Here is a 22,660-nt window from a genome sequence, read left to right on the forward strand (position 1 = left end):
GGGAACACCACCACCTCAATTCCCATTCCAAGTCACACACCATCCTGACTTGGAAGTATATTGCCAATCCTTCATTGTCGCTGGGTCAAAATCCTGTAACTCCCTACCCAACAGCACTGTGGGAGTACCTTCACCACACAGACTGCAGCAGCTCACCACCACCTTCTAGATGGCAATTAGGGCTGGGCAATAAATGCTGGCCTTGCCAGCGACGCCCATATCCCATAAACTATTTTTTTTTTAAAAAGTCAGAGGCTAAATATTCTGTGGCGAGTGTCTCACCTGACTCCCCAAAGCCTTTCCACCATCTACAAGGCACAAGTAAGGAGTGTGATGGAATACTCCACTTGCCTGGATGAATGCAGCTCCAACAACACTCCAGAAGCTCGACACCATCCAGGACAAAGCAGCCTGCTTGATTGACACCTCATACACCACCTGAAACATTCATTCCCTCCACCACCGGCGTACCATCTACAAGATTCACTGCAGCAACTCGCCAAAGCTTTTTGAGCAGCACCTCCCAAACCCGCAACCTCTTCCACCTAGAAGGACAAGGACAGCTGGCGCATGGGAACACCACCGCCAAGTCACACACCATCCTGACTTAAGTATATCGCCGTTCCTTCATCGTCGCTGGGTCAAAATCCAGGAAATCTCTCTCCGCACTGTGGGAGTACCTTCACCACACGGACTGCAGTGGTTTAATGTGGCAGCTCGCCACCTTCAAGGGCAATTATTGATGGCCGTTAAATGCTGGCCTTGCCAGCGATGCTCACACCCCATGAACGAATATATTTTTAAAAAAATAAATAAATAAAATTTAAAAAAAAAAAAAAAAGTTGCTATCCGGATTGAGATCAATTAACACTGCTCAGACTGGGAATTAAAACTGGAACCTTCTGATCAATATTGCACATTGCTTTTACCAACTAAGCTATTGGTGAGCATAGTTACAGAATTTAAAGACCTCGTGCTGTAGTTACATATTTTAGGACTGCTCACCTTGCAGAACATGTATTGTTTACTTTTATGTACTCTACTCAGGGTTTTTAATAAAAAAATAAGCTAGAGAACTTTCAAGGAACTTGTGAAATTCTGTTCTTCCTCTTGTTTCTTTCTCAACTCCCTTCTCTGCCCTTCCCAATAGATCTAATTAGTTACACTTTTGCTGGAAGGCAGTTGGTCATTCATGATTAGTTGAATATTTGCCTATCTCATGAGCTTTGTTGATGTTTAACTAAATGTTTAACGGTTAGGCTGTTCCACGTGGCTGAGTTTCCAAGGCATGGCTTTAGAACTATCTCTAGGTTTCTTCCATTTTGGTTCAACACATAGACTTAACCTTCTCTTTTTCATTACAGTATAGAAATGTTTGCATTGGAGAGTTTTGATGTGCTTATTCTGTACAAAATTGAAACTTGTAATTAAGTCAAATACAGCTGGTGGTGTGCTTACTATGGAACTATCTGCAGAAAACTATTGAAGGAAGAAATCAATGTTCCAAAAAATCTAATATTAATCTATATCCATTTTAAAGGAGTCCTTGGTGACCGATTCAGCATATTGAGGGCCTCACCGACCGTTCATTTCCAAGATGCAGGGCCTTTGCCTGGGGGCCGCATTCCAGATGTTGTGTCTTTGTCTATGGGCTTTTCGGTTGAGGAGGTAACTGACACTTTCCTGTATATTGATGTAGAGTATGATTTATCTTTGCAAAGATGCTATATTGGAAAACTCATTGATTATCTTCTGGGATACTTACTGTATATTTGAGCTTTGTCTTTTGAATTCTTGAAACTGTTAAGTTCATCTATGAGAGTATTACATGCTATGAAATATGGTCTGCAGTTTCATTTGTACTAAACCTATTGGCCTGGATTTTGCAGTAGAAATAATGGTGAGGTTATCGGTGCTCACCGTTATTAAAGTGTAAATAGGACAGCAATTTCCAGCGACTGCACATGTGCAGTTAAACACAGAAATCACAAAGTTGCTGTCCAAGTTGTCCTGCTACTCAGAGCTTCGCTATATACAGTATCTTGCCAAGAGACTTGGCATTCAAATACATGGAAGGGCATGAAGTTGGGGTACTGGAATGATCGATACCTACTAAACACGCCAGAAAAAGTTGGGGCTTGGTCATTCAAGTGTAAGTTGATTTTTAACGGCATGATGAGCAATGTTTCCCCCTAATTTTTTTTAGGTTCACAGCCCCTTTAAGGGACTGTGGTCCATTAAGTTTCTGTACAGAAACTTAACATTGGAAAAGCCGGTCCTGGGTTGTGCAGGACTGGCAGAGAGCTGCGCAGCTTAGAGGGAACGTTGGTGATAAGTATCACTTTCTCAATACCATTTTTCTTTCCCTCGTTTTTTGTACATTATTTGGCATTGAATTAACTATTCTAACTTGCACTTCCTAATTCAGACTCTGCGAGTCTTAGTAAGGATTATTCAATCTTATTAATTATGAAGATGCACAGTTGCTTGCCCTATTTACACAGATCCTAGATCCCGTAGAGGGCACCCTGCTGTTTTGGATTTCTAATAACCAAGTTCCAGTGCGAAAGCCCATAGAAAGTCTGAGTAAGTGTAATGAATGATTGCAAAATCTGGGCCAACAAGTACTTTACTGAAAATCTTTCATGATACTAATTGGCAGAGCTGTACAGTAAAACTGAGTCATACTTGTAACTAACCAAGTTTCTTGCACTGCACACAGTGATTTACTCATTCACATTGTGAATTTCCAGTCTCAGAGGAGACATCTAGTGGAGGTGGTAAGTGGAGCCAAGAAAGTTAACTCATTATTTTGTCAATTCCAGTGGTTGGCTGAGTAGCTGAGGTGTGGAAGAAAACATCCACACATGCACTTTACAGTGGGGTAGGAAGAAAAGAACAGGGTGTTGGGAATAGAGATCTTGGCTGAATTCTCTTTTTTTTTCCTCCCCCCCCCCCCCCCCCAGTAACCAGGGGAGCAGAGGCTAATCATAGGATCGTAATACAATCCATAAGAAGATCTATTAACTCCGCACATCCAAGTATTGAGCCTGTGACATTCCATGGCTAAGACCCAGCACCATACTGAGGTGTGGCATATTTAGAGCAAGGGAGGCCTGAGCTTTACTTTCAATAATACAATCCATAGTATTTACTACTTTAGAATATAATTGCCCATATATAGATTTGGACCAAACCAGATCATGATGTTACAAATATATAAAAAGTATATACGATAACCATACTGCAGATTCTTAAACTGCAAAAGAATTTCCAAAATATTGTCCCGGATTTTCCGTTCCCCATGTGCGTACGCTGTTGTAAGACTTGTAAAAGGCCTGGCAAGTTCCGGGTTTCCGCATGCGCAAAAACGCAGAACTTGCGATCTGTCAAGGTTCGCCTTGATGGATCTGCCGCACGGATGCAAAATCACTTTCGCTGGTGTAGAAACTACTGCTCAGCAAATGCCCACAATCTTTAGGGCCTGCTTTCACCAGTGTAAGAGTTAATATTAAATTAAAAAATCAAAAATCATACACTTAAAATTGGTTATGTAAATTTGATCCTGGATTAAAATATTTTTCAAAATTAAATTTTTATGGACTTTTAATTAAATTTGAACATTGGAATAATTTTTATTCCAGTTATGTAAATTATCTGGGGATTGGGTTCATGCTTATGGGAATTCTGTTCGTAAATGGAATTCCTATAAGCATATGAGGAATACTCCTTTTCTGATATACTGGCCTTGGCGGGAGTGCAGCGTAGGTTTAGCAGAATGATACCCGGACTTCATAAGTTACAAGGAGCGATTGCACAAATTAGGGTTGTATTCCCTAGAATTTAGGAGGTTAAGGGATGATTTGATTGAAGTTTTCAAGATATTAAGGGGAACAGATAAGGTAGAGAGAGAAAATATTTCTGCTGGTTGGAGACTCTAGGACTGGGGGCATAATCTAAAAATTAGAGGCAGACCTTTCGGGAGTGAAATTAGAAAACATTTCTACACACAAAGGGTGGTAGAAGTTTGGAACGCCCTTCCACAAACAGCAACTGATGCTAGATCAACTGATCAATTAATTTTAAGTCGGCGATTGATAGCTTTCTGTTAACCAAAGATGTTGAGGGCTATGGGCCAAAGGCAGGTATATGGAGTTAGGTTGCAGATCAGCCATGATCTCATTGAATGGCGGAGCAGGCTCGAGGGGCTGAATGGCCTATTCCTGTTCCTATGATAGGAGGACCTGGCCCACGTGATCCCAGGGACGCTTCTGAACCGCCTGCGTCCCTGGGATCTGTGGGCCTTTCTGCAGGTGTACGCCTGCAGGCCCAGGACTTGAAGTCTCTGAAGCCTGGGAGCCAGTGGGTAGGTGTGGATTTTCTATGAGTACGCCTCCGACTGCAAATTCCGGCCCATTATCTATCATATATCTATGATAAATAAATTAGTATGTTATCACCATGCATTATATCAAAGTTTAATTCCACTTTTACATGTATTCATGTGACCTATTTTTCCATTTTGACTTTTACCTTTTGCTACTTAACTGGAGGAACTCTGGGTGGTATTACCACAAATTGTAACAAACAAAGGAGCACTCTAGTAACCAGCAGGATTGCCACCTAATAGAAATTCATACGATATGAACTAGTGGAAACTTCAGGGAGGACTATCTGCCTCCAGCTAATAATTCCTTTATTAGCACCAAACGAGCAGTTTTTGACCTGTTCCATAGAGAAATTGAATTCTGTTAAATTCACTGTTTATCACGGAGCTATGGTGTCAGTTTAATACATTGCTCAAAGGAAACTTGCTTTCACAGGACACACGTGCCTTTTTAAAAAAAAAAAAAAAAAAAAAAATAATGTTGACAATGTGGGGGGCATTGGCACAGCCATGTTTGTTGTAGATCCCTAGTTGCCCTTAAAAGATTATCATGGGCCACCTTCTTCAACTGCTGTTGTCTTTAATGGTGTTCTCACAATGGTTAGGTAAGAGATTCCATTATTTTGATCCAACAACACTGAAGGAATGGCAACATGCAGATGGTTTTGGCTTGGAGGAGAACTTGGTGCTCTTGTCCTTCTCAGTTGTAGAATTCTGAGGCTGGGCAGTGATGTGAAGTTGACTGAGTTGCTGCAGTGCATCCTGTAAATAATACATACTGCAGCCTGGCCCAACACTGAAGGTAATACTTGTGTTGTAACATTGTCAGCCAAGGCCAGGAAATTGTTCTACTGTAAGCTGACATGCTTAATTATGTGAAGAGTTGTGAATGGAGCTGAACACCATAGACTGTAGTGAACAACCCCTCTCCTGACCTTGTGATGGAAGGATGGTCTCTGAGGCAGCTAAAGGTGGTTGGGCCAAGGACACTGCCCTGAGGAACTTCAGCAATGATTGGCATCTGACAACTACAACCATCTTCCTGTATGTCAGGACTCAGCCACTGGATGTCTGCCCTTTGATCTCCAGTGACCTCAGTTTTGCTGGGGCTCCTTGATGCAAATACTGCCTTGATATCGAGGGCAGTTAATCTCTCCTTGCCTCTGATATTCAACTTTTGCTTCAATATGTGGATCAAGGCTGTGATGGAGTATAAAGCGGAACACTTTCATTGGGAGGAGCTTGCTGGAAGGGGTTAAATGGCCAGGTTAGATGTGTTTTTTTGTGGATTGGGCATACATGGGCAATTCTGCAATGTTTGGCAGATGCCAGAGTCATAACTACACTGGCACAGGTTGGCTAGGTATGCATTTGGTTCTGGTGTACAGGTCTTCAGTACTACAACTGGGATGTTGGGGCAAATAGTCTTTGCTGCATCTAGCCACCTCTTGATAAGTGGAGTGAACCAAATTGGCTGGATTCTGGCAGCTGCAAAGGTACCTTGGGAGGGAGTTGAGTAGGATCATCCACTTGGATCTTTTGGCTGAAGATGCTTACAGCCACTTCACTCTTGTTTCCTGCACTACATGTTGGACTCTGCCATGGTTGAGGATTGGGATGCTCATGGAGCCTCCTTGTTAGTTGCCTGATTGTCCACAGCCATTGACTGGGTCTGGTAGGGCTACAGAGCGTATCTCTGTTCTGCTTAGCTCTGTCTATAGTATACTGATTTTTGATGTTTAGCATGCTACATGCCCTTAGTTGTAACATCACTAGGTTGGAACCTCATTCTAAGATATACCTGGTGCTGTATTAAACCAGGGTTGGTCTTCCAGCTTTATGGAGGGATGAGGGATGTGGCAGGGGGAAGGAGGTGGGGAAAGCAGATTGCATTTCCCCCAAAAATTACCACATGAATGGAATCCATTATGACAGTCACACCATCATAACAAAATTACATCTTGTCTCAAATATGTTGAACCTTTTCCCCACACCAGTCCAAATCCAATACAATAGATTCTAGATTTCTTAGTCTCTCCTTTGTCCTTTTGACCTGTGTGGGGAGGAAACAAACTACCAGTAATATCAGAACAAACTAATAAAATGCAAGATTAGAGTGAAGTTATTGCTGTTTGACCTTAATTAATTCAAAAGAAGACTGGACACAATGTTCATAGGTGGCATCATTTGGTTCATGTGCTAGCTTTAATGCAAATGTAAGTAACAAATTTATGGAAGTGAATGAAAAACATAGTTGACTTTTACATTTGTAGAACCATGTTGTGCTTATGTTTAGCTTGTAAAAAGCAGAAACAAATTGTGCCAGATTTGGCTGAATTATGTACTTTGTTTCTCAAGGATCTTTTATGGCCTGGACTTGCTATTGGCAGCTTGTTTCACCGACCACGTGCCAACTTTCTGGTGACCGTGAGGGGAATAGAAGAGCTAGTTCTGCCCAAGAGTGGAATTTCATACGTTGTTGAAAATGTGAGTAATTTTCCAGCATTTTGTGTGTAACTCGGTTAAAGGAAGATTCTTGCACTAAAAGTGACATGGAAATTGATTTATAAAGTTGCATGCTGGCAGAATAATATTGCTTCATAAACCAGATCGAAAAATGTTGCCCTCAAAACATTGACCTGATTTCAATTCAAGACTTTTTATACAAATGGCAGAAATTATGACTAAGAAAGCAAACATTCAGGTGTTAAAACCCAAAATTCTAATCCCTGAAACTGCAGGGTTATTTCTATGATGGACAGATTTGTGAGTATAGCTACCTAACTGGCTTATCATGTGGTCCAAACTTGTCGTTAAGTGTACATCACTTTAAATAGTGAACCCAACTAAAGTACTGTTTGTAAGTTTTCCTGATGGTTTAGCGGATAAATGCATTGTCCACTGGAACTGAGCAAGGGAGGCACCAGATCTAATTATGGTCTGTCTTGAGTTGGCTGGTATCCGAGTGGGTTCTCCACATGATCTCAATACACTTGGGCTGGGAGAGCTCGGTTATCTTTCCCACTTCTGATTGCTGTTCAGTAACCTCTGCTGTGAAGTGTTTTCTGGGAATAGCTTGCCAATATTCAGAACTTGAGACATTAATCCATTCAGCTCATAACTCTAGTACTCTAACTCTTCTGGCCTAGCATCAAACTACATTTTAAATGCCCAAATATCTTTGTCTCCATTCCAAATATTTATTGTCCTTTCTAAGTATAAAATAAATTTACTTTTAATTAATTTGAATTTCTGTTCTCTGATCCTATTAGCCCAACTTAATTTGAAGTAATATTTCAGATTTACCATATCTATCATTTTATACTAGTCGATCTCCTGTGGCATTACACTTGACTTCCCATGTGCAATTTTCAGGTGAAGCAGAGTTAGAGAAGGGTAATTGGAGCATGGCATGCAGATGCAATTCAGTCCCTATTTTAAAATTATACATTGTTATTATTTGTTTATAATACTTGGTTTTATATTAAATTTTACAGCACAGGAACTGGTCATTCAGCCCAACAAGTCTATGTGGGTTACATAGTTTATAGTTACATAGCTTTCCAAGTTGCTGTAAGTTTTGCTGAGTAGTAGTGATTGGGGCATAGGAGCTTCTTTGCTTTACTGGCTGACGAGCTGGGAGATGCAAAACAGACACTACAACCCCACCATTGGTGAGGGTATAATTACCATCTGAAAAGTTTGCACAGGCAGTTTCCATTATAAATCTGAGCATAGGAATTGGGAAAAATTGACAGACAAAAACATGACGACTAAAGGTAAAGTTTTGAAGATGGGACATGCATGCAGATGCAAGATGTTTAATATCTATCGTATTACATCTGTGTTCCCTGGTTCAGTTATGCCCTGCTTCACATTAAATCTTGACTCTCTGCGATGCCACAGGAAATCGATCAGGAATTTTATGTCGGCATTTTTCCCCCATTTTATAAATCCCTATGGTCACATTTATAATGGAAACTGCCTATGCAAACTTCTCACTCCATAATTACACTGGTAGTACCTCAGTTTAGCATCTCTGAGCTCCTCAGCCTGATCCAAACTCCTGTGCTCCAACCAATTCTACTTCTCAAATTGCGATTTAACTATAAATAACAACATGAAATCAAATAATATATCAAAGGATAGAATATTTGACTTTAAAATGGTGACTTAGGTGTGTCCACCTGCTCTAGTCCAATTATCCCCTGCCCTCTAACCCTGCTTCAGCTGAAGGCTATATATGTAGTCTTGACTTCCTGTATGTACCACCACAGGAGATTTACTAGTAGATTTCATGTATACCATTGAGGACCCCTCCCTCAATCTTCTCTCATCTTCACTGATAGCTCAACCCCTTTACTTGTATTATTTTTATTGGGCATATCTGCAAACTCTCCTGATGTAAATTGAAATGAAACTCCCAAGCTTTCTCTCTCTAGTGCATTTATAAAGCCTTAGCTAACATGTAGAGTTAGTCTGGCTTTATGTTTGTGTTCCACTTGCTTTAATTGCTACATCAGATTGTCCAGACATTCAAAGTGATGTGTGCTGTTCTTCCCATGTTCCTTTCTAAGTCTGCCCTTACACTACCACTTTCAGGTTCACTGGATAATAATCAGGAAAGGAGATCTACTCCTTACCCCCCCCCCCCCCCCCCTTCCTGCCCTCCCACTTTCCATCTAACACTGGCCAGTGGAGTGACTTCACTGCAGCCCAGCTGAGACCAGCCAACAGCACATGCTGGAGATTGAACCAGGGTATTTTCTGGTCTGTGCTGTTCAGTCCTATGTCATAATGCATTTATCTACAGCATTACCAGAACAGCTCTTGTGTGTGAAGTTTATGCATAGGCAACTAGGGTAACATTTGTAGCTTTTAGTATTGTTGCCATGGTTGCATTCAGCTGCAAACAGACCATTCATTTTTCAGTTTGGACTTGAAATTCATGCTACAGAACATTTTTAGTGCAATACAGATCCACATAAGCAGCAGTAAATTTAAATATTTTATAAACCAGGAACTTTATTAAACTTTAAGCTATATATGAGGTTAAACTTAATATCAGCAATGGGGGTCATTTTAATTATAATCCCAAGTGTGATTTGGAATTTCCAATCATTTATGTAAATAAAGTGGTTTTATCAAAGATTTCAATTTAATGTTCTAAATGTATTGATTCAGATTTGCAATTCTAAAAAATCTGTTGGCTTTCCTAGAACTAATAATGAAGCTTCAGAATGGAAGCTGAGACAAAGTTTCACACACAGTTGGTGGTTACTTGTGTGCAATATGCAGTTGCAAAGAAACTTCCTGAAGATCTGCTACCCTGCCTGTGAGGTTAATGTAAATCGTTAATATAGCAACTGAACATTAACCACATCCAAGCTATTTTGAGGGGTGGAGCAGGAGAGTAAAAGGGAACTGCCAGGGCTGCTATCTATGGTGTATTCATATTCCAGAACTGCTTTAAGAAACTGTTCCACAATACTGCTTAAGGGTTTCAATGCTGTAGAATCCACCCTGTTTATATTGTCTTTAGTTTTGTCTTGGAGCTTCTTGAATGAGTAATGCAGCCCCACTTTTTCAAAAATAAACCAAATGTTACAAACTAAACAAGAAAACTGACATATTTTGACAGTCAAAAAAATTTTAGAAAAGGGGAAACAAAATCATACACTGGTTTTGAAACCAGTTTTGTTATATAGTCTCAACACCGTATTTACAGCAGAGTCCTTTGACAGCCTAGCTGTGCATATTTATCTGTAATTAACAAACATATGAAAAGGATGGGAAAAGATCATCAAGCCTTCCCATTCAGGCACTTTGCAACCATGTGGTGCATTGACCCACCCCATAACCATAGAATCTACCAGGAGAGGCCAAGAAATGGAATAATAATCTCTGGCTAATTTAGGTGGAAAACTCTGGAAATTCCTCTGACTTGCTCTGGCAATCCAGCAAAATTTCATAGCCCATAACTCCTCATAATCTCTGGTAACTAGGAACTTAGTATCTATAACTGGAAATGTCCTCATAATTAAAAATCTTCCCCTTTTTTAAAGGACTATTGCAAATCTATACCAGGATGCTTTGGTAGTCTGTTTCAGAGGCGATGACTCGGAAAAGAAACACTTGGCCACACAAAACTGTTAACTCTTGAGCTTATCCTAGTAATGGGTACCTCCAAGGGTATTTATAATTCTGGTTACCCTTCTTCTCCATTTTTAGAGCTTTGAAAGCCATCAACAACAACTTGCATTTATATAGTGCTTTTAGTGTGGTAAAACGTCCCAAGGAGCTTTATCACCATGTAGGGACCAAAACTGGACACATTACAAGTGTGGATGTACGAAAGCCGAAATATAGTGTTTGTTTTATACTCCATGCTCTTGGTAATATAGTGTGAAACCCTACTGGTCTTCCCTGTAGCCTCCTCAACGCTTGTGAATCTTTATTACCCATTGCCCAGATACCTTTCTCAGTCTGTAACCTTTATACCTTGCAGGGAGTTTAGGTTCCACTAGTTATCAGTGCAATCCAGGTGGAATCAGCCGAACCAGCGCAAAATATTGGAGAATTTTAAACCTAAGTGAGTTACGCCCAAAACCACTTGCACTCATTTATTCCCATTATCGTTTAAGCTGGTTCAAGATTCAATTTGCCCGAATAGGCCTCGCCCACATGTCCAAGCCCCCAGGTTGAAATTGCAAGATTCTGTCGGCGATTCTGCCGATTGTCCTGGTTCAGGAAGGCTGTTCAAATTGTGCTCACTGGTAGACATGTTTTAAAAGTTAGTAAAACTGACTATTGTACACCAACGAAACTATTAAATGTTCAGTATAGTTTTTTTTAAGTCACTCACAGGTGGAGGACTGGACACCAACGTTCCCTACAAGCTGTGCAGCTCTCTGCTGGTCCTGCCCGGGCCTGGCTTTTCCAATGTTAAAGTTCGCGCATGCACGAAACTGTGACTGGGCCGCAGGGGAACATAACTGGACACCTTCATTAAAATTGCTTATTTTTGGTGATAAACCCATTTTCAGCTGTATTAATAAAACTTACCAGTTTACCACTCTGCAATACATCATGGAATACTTTTTAATGTAAAGGAAACGCTGCCCGATTGTGCTGGTTCATGGAAGAATTTGTTTGTGATTAGGCAATTGAATTTTAGCACAAACTTAAAGTGTAACCTAACCACGTGCATTGTGCAATTTTCCAATTGTCCAAAGCGGAAACTCTACCCCTTGGAGTTTCCCAACCCCAAATGCATGACATTGTACTTGTCCAAATTGTATGTCTTATCTTCAAATTTCTCGAGTCTTACCTCATCCCATCTGTGCAACCTCCTACAGCCTTGTACCAGTTAGTCCTCTGACTCTGCCTTTGTGTGAATCTTAGCCCCACTCCCTGGAATTCCCTCCCTATACCCCCTCTGCCTCTTCATTTCTCTCCTTTTTTAAAAACATTCTCAAACTCATCCTTTCGACCAACTTTTCACTCCCCTGTCCTAATTTTTCTCCATGCCTTGGCATTAGTTTCCTTGTATTTCCATTTTGTAGAGCACTTTGGGGTGTTTGTTAATGTCAAGTGCTATATAAATGCAAATTGTTGGACATCTGCTGCACATGGACCTATTCTCCTAATTTATCTAAAAAAATGTTTTTGTTCATTCCTGGGATGTGGGCATCGCTGACAAAACCAGCATTTATTGCCCATCCCTAATTGTCTTTGAGAAGGTAGTGGTCAGCTGCTGCCTTGAACCGCTGCAGTCCTTTTGATGAAGCTACTCCCATAATGTTGGGGAGGGAGTTCCAGGATTTTGACCCAGCGACGATGAAGGAACGGCGATATATTTCCAAGTCTGGGTGGTATGTGACTTGGAGGGGAACATGGAGGTGATAGTGTTCCCATACGCCTGCTGCCCTTGTCCTTCTAGATGGTAGAGGCTGTGGCTTTGGGAGATGCTGTTGAAGAAGCCTTGGCAAGTTGCTGCAGTGCATCTTGTAGATGGTACACACTGCAGCCACGGTGTGCCAGTTTGGCACACAGCCTATGGATTTCATCTATGTTGTTAACTCTTGTATATATCTTGTCATAAGCAAATTTAAAAACAGTTCCATTAATATACTTCAAATTATTCATGAAAATGATTAAATGTGCACTTTAACACTCTTCTGGCCTGCGGCAGATCCAGGATAGGGGTAGCACAAGCAGGCTAACCCACCTTTTCTGGTTTGGGTCACTTTCTCTTTACAGCTAAGGGCCAATGGTGGTGTGCGCTCTTGAGCTTTGTTTACTTTTCAGCATTGCTGCCAAAATTAGGACTGCCATCAATGGCAGCAATACTGAAAGTCAAATGTATTATTAGAATTATGCCAATCACTGTTGCCTACATGCTTCTGAGCTATGTATCTCTCTGTACAGGGACACTGTTCTCTTTCACTCTGTCCCCAGGTGACACGAGTCTGTAGATAGCAGCTGAATTGAACATATGTTCCCTTTTCTAAGGACTGAAGGGGGAGTGTAACTTTAGCAGTAGACTTCCTTGGAGGATTTGTGTAACCAATTTGTTTTGAAAGGGACCCACAGTAACACATTTGTTTTAAATTCTCATTGTTGCATAATTTGTAAATGGCCCTTCATGCATCCTTATGCACTCTGAACATAAGGGAATAATTTGAGATATTTGTGGTCCCACCAGCTGTTAACTCCAGTTTTCATATGAAACTACAACAGTACCATAATGATCTAGGTATGCTACTGTCTGTTGCAACAAGAATTACCACCTGGTTTTGTTCATTGTCTAGTTGATATATAGTTTACGTTTGTCAGGGCGATGTAAATCGAGTAATTCTGTTGGTCAGTAATTCATATAAAAACCGCAGTTTGTCATTTAGTTAGCTGTTGTAGGCTTTCCATTTTTGTTGTAGGATTTTCTCCTTTCCATTTGCAGGTGAACATTTGTAGCAACTTTTGGGTTGGGGGGAAATTGACAAATCCTGGTATTGGGTGTTTTTGAATTTTTATGCCTTTTAACTTGTACCATAATATAGTAAATCACTTATCTGAAGAGTTTTTAAAATGATTTAACCTTTTGCTTCCTTGTAGCCAGTCCCTTTCACTTTGGACAGTGTTTCAAATTCTATCCACTCGCTGTTCTCTGAAGAAACACCAGTGATTCTGCAGTTGGCCCCCAGTGAGGAGGTGAGTCAGAAGGATATATAAAAAGTCTGACAAGTGGTTAGCATATTGCAACTTTAGCTGAAACTTTGCAGCAAACACAACATATGCATGTAAATATTTGCATATTCAACTTTGAGTTAGTGCAAAAACATGTTAATAAAGAAATTCCAGTAATGCATCTGTTCTAGCTGCTTTTTGCTTTGCTTTTCCAATTTTCTCCTGTGCTGAAGACAGTAATTCATGTTGTTCTATGGGCATTGACAGTTCTCTAGTACTTCGATCTGTGAGCCCATTCAGTGAGTATCAGCAGGTTCTTCAATCCCGTATTACAGCTGATTATGATCTCATCCAGTGTCCACACGTGCACTTCTAGCAAGGATCATTGAATAATGATCAGGAATAGGAACCAAGGTGGATTTCTGTATTTCTCCTTTGCTAGTGCAGGACAGAGGGTGACTTTTGTGTCCCCATCACTGTCTGGGTGAGTGTTAACTCAGCACAAACCAGTAACTGAACTTGGGAACTTGACATTTAAGTTTTGATTGTGAAACTGAATAATGATGAGATTGACTTGCAGCTTGTGACATTTTTACAGAGACTGTACATGGTGGGGAAGGCAAACACCATTTTTGAGGATCTTCCTGTGACATTACGACAGATGCGGAACCGCTTGTTCCAGGATGACTCTGTTCTGAGCTTCCTTCCTCCTAACTCTCTGAATAAAAATAACGAGGTAAGAGGAAGTAGGGGGAATTTTCACTTTGTAGGTACTTTCTTTTGTATAGTGTGCCAGTAATCCTACAAGACAATGCCCTAACTGTAGGGCAGTTATAGTTGGACAATTAGTGGAATGTTTATCAAATTTTCAGCTGTTTACCTCCTCTCTGCAACCCAGTCAGATGTGCAGTTTTAGCTGGGAAAAACCTCCGCAATATTCCTATGCACCCTGGAGGAAGGGTCCCTCAACCTTGGCTCTCCCAATTTACACCTAAGCTCCTTGGACTTGGGCAAGTGAGGTGTGCCATTATGTGAATATGGTGTGTATATGTCAGATACTCAACTAACCAAAAAATATCTATGCAAAACTTTAATAGGAACTTGCAGTTAAACTCCCCAAGATACTTTTTACACAACATAAAAATGACTCTTCTATGTTTTTCTAAGCTTTGACCATGAATGGTTTTTTTGGGGGTGGGGGCAGTTTCAAGCTATTGGCTGGAGTTTTTCTTTGTGAAACACTGATCAGCCTGTGAGTGACACTTTTTCCTGAAGAAGATAGTCAACATAAATCATTCTGTTTTAGTCCCCATTATAAAGACCTGAGTCTTGCTGTATGCCTAAATTGAATGGACCAAAGTGCAAAGGCCTATGGTCAAATAACTATTGGGATCAGATCATTGACTGGATAGTTTTCAGGTAAACTTCACCATTCTTTTACCCCCTCCCATCCCACCCCAAAAAAGTATCTAAGTTTATTACACCAGTTTGAGCTGGGTGAGATTTCTTTGGCATGTCATTCTGTGTACAATATATACAAGTAGGTAATCTAGCTCATTGGTGCAACTAATATTTTGACTTGTCAATGTACCTGTTACTCAAACATTTTAAACTTATTCTGTAAACATTACAGAAACAAAGAATTATTGAAGCTTGGACTCAGCAATGATTAAATTTCCTCAGATGGTACATGTTAATGTGGGAGTGAAACTCATGCTACACACCTGTAGATAATGAATAGTCAAGCCTATAAAAACTTATTCCATGTAGGTTACTTGCATGTTCATGTAGTTAATGTAGAGCCATGCTTTATTGCAAGTATTCTTGGGTACTTTTTAGTAGTTACCCTATACTAGAATACACCATTCTTCTAGATGTTTTTCCCACAAGGATTCTAAAGGTTTTTTGTTTTTTAGGTTGACCTTCTATTCCTTTCAGAACTGCAAGTTCTTCATGATATTTCTGCATTGGTAAGTTAGGAATCATTTTTCAGTACATTAAAATGGCTTTTTCATACATGTTAAAACTTCCTTTTTCCCTCAAACCTTTTGCTTTATATTGAATCTTCCTTTAACAGCTGCCAGTAATGCCACTTTATTAACTGGGAAGCCTACTTACAGGTGAAAGATGAGTGTGACAGTATTGTGAGCACTGTGCTAAGCATTGTTGGCTGAACATAATACTTACTAACTTAATAGTAATTTTGCTGATTTTTGAGCAACAGGAAGCTCTTTGACTTGAACACTGCCATCTGGTTGTGAAGTTAGCCTTGTTTCCTGTGGTGTTAAGCTATTCCATATATTTTCAGTTTTGTTCTGACAACTTGTATTTACAGCCAGCATATCTCCAGCAATGACTTCTCTTCCTGTCCCTGCATGGTCACCGCCACACTAATCTATCCCTGGCCCTCTGCTTTTTCTTATCTACATGCTGACCCTTGGTGACATGCTAATAACACCCAACTCTATCTCTTCTACTTCTGACAATCACCTCTGTTACCAGATAGCTTGACTGATGCTAAGTTTTGTAATGATTTAAAAATTTGCTCCAACTTGACATACAAAAAAGACCAAATTGATGATTTTCAGCTTCTACCATAAACCCTGCTCCCTTTCCACTGATTCCAACCATTTGCTCAGGCCGTATTTAAAAACTTGATGTTCTGTTCAAACCCTACACCCTACCAATTCAGTTTCACCTTCAGCAATGCCCACCTCCATCCCATCTCAATTTCTTCAATGTCCTCCTGTTTCCACAAACTCCAACTCATTCAAAACTCACTGTATCCAGTCCTGCACTCAGTTCCACTCGACTGGTACAACAAATTGCATAATATAGTGCCTTTAACATAGTAAAACGTCCCAAGACATTTCACAGGAGCGTTATCAAACAAAATTTGACGTGAGATGAGGACCGGTGACCAAGCTTGGCTAAAGAGGTCGGTTTTAAAGAGTGTCTTGAAGGAGGGTAAAGAGGGAGGGAATTCCAGAGCTTGGGGCCTAAGCAGTTCTTCCCTTGCTGATCTAAACCAGCTCCTTACCCAACACATTGAATTTAAAATCTTGTTGGGTGAATAAACAATTTATTCCAGACAAGGGTAATGTTACTTCCACTTCCTTAAGCTCTTCCCAGCCAGGTTCTCCAATTAAGTCATTAGCTTACCTCAAGTGTTTCTCTTTTTTTAATAAAAGGTGAATTTTAATATGCTGAACTGCAAACGAGATACTTTTGAAAACTCTTCCAGCATTGTACCCCCTTCTATACCCTTCAGCCCTCCAACTCTGGTTTCTGTGCACCCCTTCTTTCAGCCCACCTTTGGAGACAGGGACTTCAGTCATCTTGGCCCCACTCTAGAGCTTCCTTTGTAAAGACCACAGCTTCACCATCTCCACTTAAAATCTGTCTTTCTGATCAAAGTTTTGGTGCCCCCCTCCTAATTCTCTTGCTATCCATCCCTTTATATTTTTCCCTCCAGTACTATGGGTTTTTTCCTATATTAAACTTGCATTTATCTTCTGACGGGAAAGTTTAATGCCTACTTCTCTTGGTGTTTTGAATGGCTTGTTCTACTTTACTGGTTGGGTTGATCAAAAAGGGATATGGTTGTTTGATTTTGATGCTGCAAGATGTTTGCCAACAAATTCCTCACCCCCAGTACACTGGATGTTAGAACAGCTAAGTGTCTTTCTGGCAGATTTTGAAACCTTGTTCTCAAAGTAAAGAATGATGTACTCAGCTTTTCAAAGCATATCCTGTCTGCAGTGCAAGATAGTAAAATTCACCATTTACAGGTTGAACCCTGGTAATCTGGCACCTTCAGTGGTCCGGCACGAGGAAGGTCCTGCTGTCACATTTCCCTCCCTGGGATGGGTCCGGCTCGGGTCCCGGGACCACTGCCGGGTCAGGGTCAGCGCCTGGACCGCGCAGCATCACCGGCGGAGCGATCGAGCCCGAGCAGCTTGTGGGCAGCGACACAGGGAGGGCAGCAGCAGGAAGAGGAGGAGCAGGTGGTGGCGGTGTTTGTGGTGACTTTCAACACCTTCAGTGATTTGGAATTTTCAATGGTCTGGCACCGGCCTAGTCCCAAGGGTGCTGGATTAGCGGGGTCCAACCTGTTAAAAAGGAGCAATACCTGGTATATGCCAATGTCTTAATTGGGGGACCTGGCTAGCAAGAGTTTTTGAGCTCAACTGTAAAGGAGGGGCGATAACCTGATTTGTGGGGGTGGGTAAACAGTTTACTGATCAATTGTGTATCAGTTCATCTGTTAAGCGCATTATGTAATTTAGCAAACCCTCTTAGCCAGTTTCTCCAGTATACAACTCCGAAAAGCAAGAAATTGAATAAATGTTGATATTCAATGTTTTCACTTGTAAGCTCGAGCAGTGGCTAACTTGTTTGTGTGGAACAATTTTAAATTGGGATGCCATAAATTGTTAGAGAAAGGAATGCAGAGAGTGGAACTTTGCAACTGTTAAAAAGGATATCCCCAACAAGATTTTTGAACAATCTAAATGAATTGTTCCAGTTCAAAAATAAAATTAGTACTGATAAATTTCAGTTTTTCATAATTTTACCATTGTGCTTTTTGTTATACACCATTCACAGAAGGCTATATGTATGTATTGAACTTTTGGGATATTTGTATGTACTAGCATAGTAATATACTTCAGGATTAGTGTTTTTCTGACAGTAGCCACATGGTGGGTGTAGTTGATAGAGATAATAAGTGAAACCCTTGGTCCATGAATAATTGAATGCAAATTTACTTTAAAATATGAAAAGCTCAAATATATAGGTTATTAAATTATCTACAGTTAATAGGTAAATATTGTGACTGTCTTTATATTGTGATGTTGCCCAGCGTCCACTCCAAGGATTAAGTTCTCTTTACACTAGTAATGAGACAGCCATACCTTTCCCCTCACCAGCAAATGTCAAAAAATAGATGAGTAAAGTTGTGATATAAATTAAAATTGCATGCCACTTGGTTCCCTTGCACAAAGCGCACCATCCATGAAGGAACTGGATAGGAATTCACATTCTGTGACTTGCAGGCAATCTTTGGATTGTCCACAGCCTACTGCACAAACATGTACCTGATGTGTACCTGTGGAACAGGTATCAAGGTCTAGTGGCTTTATGATCATTCTTTGTTTTTGAGTGCTACCAAAAGAAGATAGAATGTACATATTTTTCAGTATATTTGCTGTGGCACTCTTTCTGTGAGTGGGCACTAACCATGCAAAGGCTCTTGTTTACAACAACTTATATTTGTGAAATGGAAAAATGACCCAATGCACTTAAACCAAAAAGTGAGATTAGGATGGGTGACCAAAAGGTTGGCTGAATAAGTGGATCTTAAGGAAGGCCTTAAAGTAGGAGAGGGTAGGTGGAGGAGTTTAGGGAGTGGATTCTAAAGTGGTACTTAAGTGGCTGAAGACATGTCTGCCAGAGGTGAGAATGGAGGGGATGCATAAGAAGCTGAAGTCAGGAACCAAGAGCTCAGGAGCAGGTTGAAGTGCTGGAAAAAATGGGTGCAAGGCTCTGGAGGGATTCAAACAAGGATAAGAATTTTAAATTTGATGCTTTGGAAGACTGGGAACCAATGTAGGTCAGTTAGGATTGGGTAATGGGTGAGTGGGACTTGGTGTGGAATAGGATATGGGCAGTAGAATTTTGAGGTGAATTTAAGAGGGTGGAGGATGGGAGGTCAGCCAGGCAAGCATTGCAATAAGAGTCTAGATGTGATTGTGGTATGTATGAGGGTTTCAGCAACAGATGGGCTATGTGGAGTTGAAGCAGGCAGTGTTACCAAGGTGAAAGCATACGATCCTTTTGATGGGAAGGATATGGAATCGGGAGCTCATCTCAGTTGAACTGGATGCTAGGGTGCAAATGGGCTGGGGAAGGGATTGGTGTTGGTCACAATGGTATGGAATTTGTGGCAGGAGCTAAAAGGTTTTCCCAATGTTTAACCAGAGGAAGTTAAGTCATCCAAAAATGGAAGTCGGACAAGCAGTCTGACAGCATGGTGAAAAGGTAGAGCTGGCTTACATGTGGAAGCATTAATGTATGTTTGTGGATGTCGCCAAGGGGCTGGATGTAGAGGAGGGAGTAATGATGGATCCTTGGGGGACTCGAGTTGACACTAGGATAGAAAGAGAAGCCATTGCTGCAGATGCTGTGGTTATGATAAGGTCGGTAAAAGTGGAATCCCAGAGCTGGACAACAGAGGAGGATGGTGTGATTAACTGTCGAGGGCTGCAGAGAGGCCGAGGAGGTATTATGCATCAATGCCATAGTTGGAGAATGTTGTTTGTAACTTTGGTTAGGGCCATTTTGGTGCTGTGGGAAGGGTGGAAACCTGATTAGAGATTCAAGTAGAGTATATTAAGATATGGGCATGGATCTGGGAAGTGACATGTTAAAGGAGATTGGAGATGTAGTGGTTGTTGGTAAGGACAGCGGAGTCGAGTGGTATATTTTTTATGGGGGGGATGGTGGTGTATGATGGCAGCCTTGAAAAAGGGGACAGTGCTGGGAGAACTATTTATAAAATCAGCTAGCATAGGAGCCAGGAAGGGAAGAATTTAGAATTCATTTCAACGAGACTGAAGATGGTAGTTTTATGGTGTTCCTGACTATTATTTACCTGTCACGGCCATGAACACTAATTGCTATACTGTAGAATGGTGGAACCCCAGTTCATAGTTGCAATTCTCCAGAGGTGTGCTCCCTGCCAGAACATTAGGGAGACAGTGAACAAAGGCCAAGCTCTGACTTGTACACATCCCTATTTGATCAGCAACATTGGAAACTTGGCAGCTTGTTGACTGTTCATCACATCAGATGAGTATGGAGAAGTAAATGCTGGGTGGTGGGTGAAATAATGTTGGGAGAGTTGAAGATGTGCATACTGACCAGAATTTCAAGTTTAATACTCTATCTCATGGTGAAATTCAAATGTGGATTTTCTTTAAGAATTGCTATTGAATTACTGTACAAGTAATGGCCTTAACTACTTTAAAAATAAAGAGCATGTGTGAACATCCAACATACTTTGAGGACATTTGATGCCCACAAGTACTATGTGGTTGCAATACAAAGTTAATGACATCAAAGAGCACTTTTTAAAAAAGAATAACCATGGATGTAAAATATTCCTGCAGCTATCCAGACACAAGCATTTGGCAAAAGACCGTTCACCTGACCTTTATTCACTGGAGCTGGCAGGCCTGGAAGAGATTATAAAACGTTATGGGCAGGACTCTCAGCAGTTTCGTGATGCTGCCCAAATCCTTGCTTCAGTCATCCAGAAGGTAAAAATAACTTGAGTTTACATCGCAGTGATCGATTCTACACACTAAACCTTAGCCTGCTACTCTGCAAATTTCTTCTGTGCATCAAGTTGATTTTTCAACTTTTACCAAACTAAAGGTTAAAAATATTAAGATTTTTTACTTAATATGATCTTGTTGCTCCTACAGAAGTGGTTTATGTTTCCATTACCTCCGAACCTACGCTAATAGGTAGAGTATCTTTGGAAGAGAAGCTTTCAACATTATACCAACATACATGATGCAAGGTGGTATCAAATACAATACCTTGCAGGTAATGTGTTTGAAATCATTGGTTTAGACAAAACAAACATCAAACAGATAGTTCTCTTTGATGTCAATTTGGATGTATGCCAGTATAACCTGCCATCTATATTCCATACCACATGATTTGTGCCCCATTATTGCTGCAGATTAGGTAAAAGCAGTTAGGATCAAATAGATTTTAGCTAATTTGCCCGATTGTATGTATGTACAAAAATTATCAAGCATGTTCTTGAGCTGAGGAGTTTTTTGAGGGGGTGAAATGGAAAGGGACTATGCCTGAGGGAACTATTTACAATATTGGTTAGCATGGGGGCCAGGAAGGGACAAATTTGGAATTAATTTCAACTGTATTTCAACAATATGGCAGTTTTATGGTGCTGTTGACTTATTTACATGTCGTGACCACGAACACAATGAACACTATAAATGGCTGAAATCACAATCCAATTTCTCCAAAGGGGTCTAAAATAGGTTAGGGTTTTCACATGTAAATAAGGGGCCCAGCACCTGTTAGGTGGCTGCCAAGAATGCCTGAAAAATAGTGGGTTGGATGTCTTTCAAGCACCCTTTGGGCACAGGACATTGGCCCTCGTTGCACCTGTAAAGGTCCAATTTCTACCCCCTTGTTAAGGTAGTTAGCAGTTCAATATGCTTAACTAACTCTTGGCTGGTCTCATTCTTTTGGAAGTGTCTTCAAAATGATTGGATGCCATCATTATTAATTGAAACAGCTGCTCCACATGTTCAGTAATGATCAATGTAACTCAGTCCTTTTGGGAGTTGATATAGCGTTGCAGAAATGATCAGTTTTAATCTGTTTAATAAGTATATTGCAAATGCTTAAATCTATAATCTGCTTCTACAAAAAAAATCACTGGGAAAATGTTAAATGCAGCAGCACAGCTTTTAAAAATAAAATCGCCAAAGAAATACAATTTTAAAACTTCAATCTAGCCACTAGATATTGTGCTTTAATCTGCAAATTTAATCTTTTAAATATTAAGTCTAACCATTTTGGAGTTTGGATTTACATAGTCAGTTGTGTTACTGTTTCAAAGCAAGAATTAACAATCTTAATATAAGCTTTAAAAAAAAATTTAAAAAAATTGAATACTTGAAAGAAACTCTTATTACCAATATTGAAATTAGACTTCATTTTTAAGAAGCTGAAAGCTATTTTAAGTCTTTAATTTTGCTATTGCAACTTTGTAGATGTTACAGGACTGGGAATTGGCATTTAATTACTGGTCATAAGATGATCAGAAGATGTGCTATTTATACTTGCATAAACAGCATGCATCTTAAATGCCACTTTCCAACCGTCTCAATTTTGAGCTTGATTCAAGTGCTGCCTAAGTTAACTGGAGAGTTTAAAATGACTATTTTTGCTTCTCACCATCCTTTCCATTCTGCTGTAGCATGTAAAAATCTTCCTACTGCATTAATTTGGATTGTATGCTAGTTTACTGGAAATAATTAA

General features: G+C 40.3%; 1 protein-coding gene across 2 annotated transcripts in view; it reads left to right on the forward strand.

Moving 5' to 3' along the window:
- atp6ap2 (ATPase H+ transporting accessory protein 2) overlaps window positions 1–22,660 on the forward strand; it is a 38,710-nt gene that overhangs the window by 9,300 nt on the left and 6,750 nt on the right. Inside the window, exons 2-7 of one of the 2 annotated variants that reach the window (XM_086006643.1) lie at window positions 1,541–1,668; window positions 6,746–6,874; window positions 13,502–13,597; window positions 14,172–14,309; window positions 15,490–15,543; window positions 20,746–20,895. In XM_086006643.1, the coding sequence (XP_085862769.1) occupies window positions 1,541–1,668; window positions 6,746–6,874; window positions 13,502–13,597; window positions 14,172–14,309; window positions 15,490–15,543; window positions 20,746–20,895 (695 nt within the window). The remainder of the gene's footprint in view (window positions 1–1,540; window positions 1,669–6,745; window positions 6,875–13,501; window positions 13,598–14,171; window positions 14,310–15,489; window positions 15,544–20,745; window positions 20,896–22,660) is intronic. The other variant, XM_086006644.1, reaches the window with a different exon arrangement.

The sequence above is a fragment of the Somniosus microcephalus genome, chromosome 14 (assembly GCF_052327205.1).
Source record: "Somniosus microcephalus isolate GS21.2 chromosome 14, FLI_Smic_1.0, whole genome shotgun sequence".
Taxonomy (NCBI): Eukaryota; Metazoa; Chordata; class Chondrichthyes; order Squaliformes; family Somniosidae; genus Somniosus; species Somniosus microcephalus.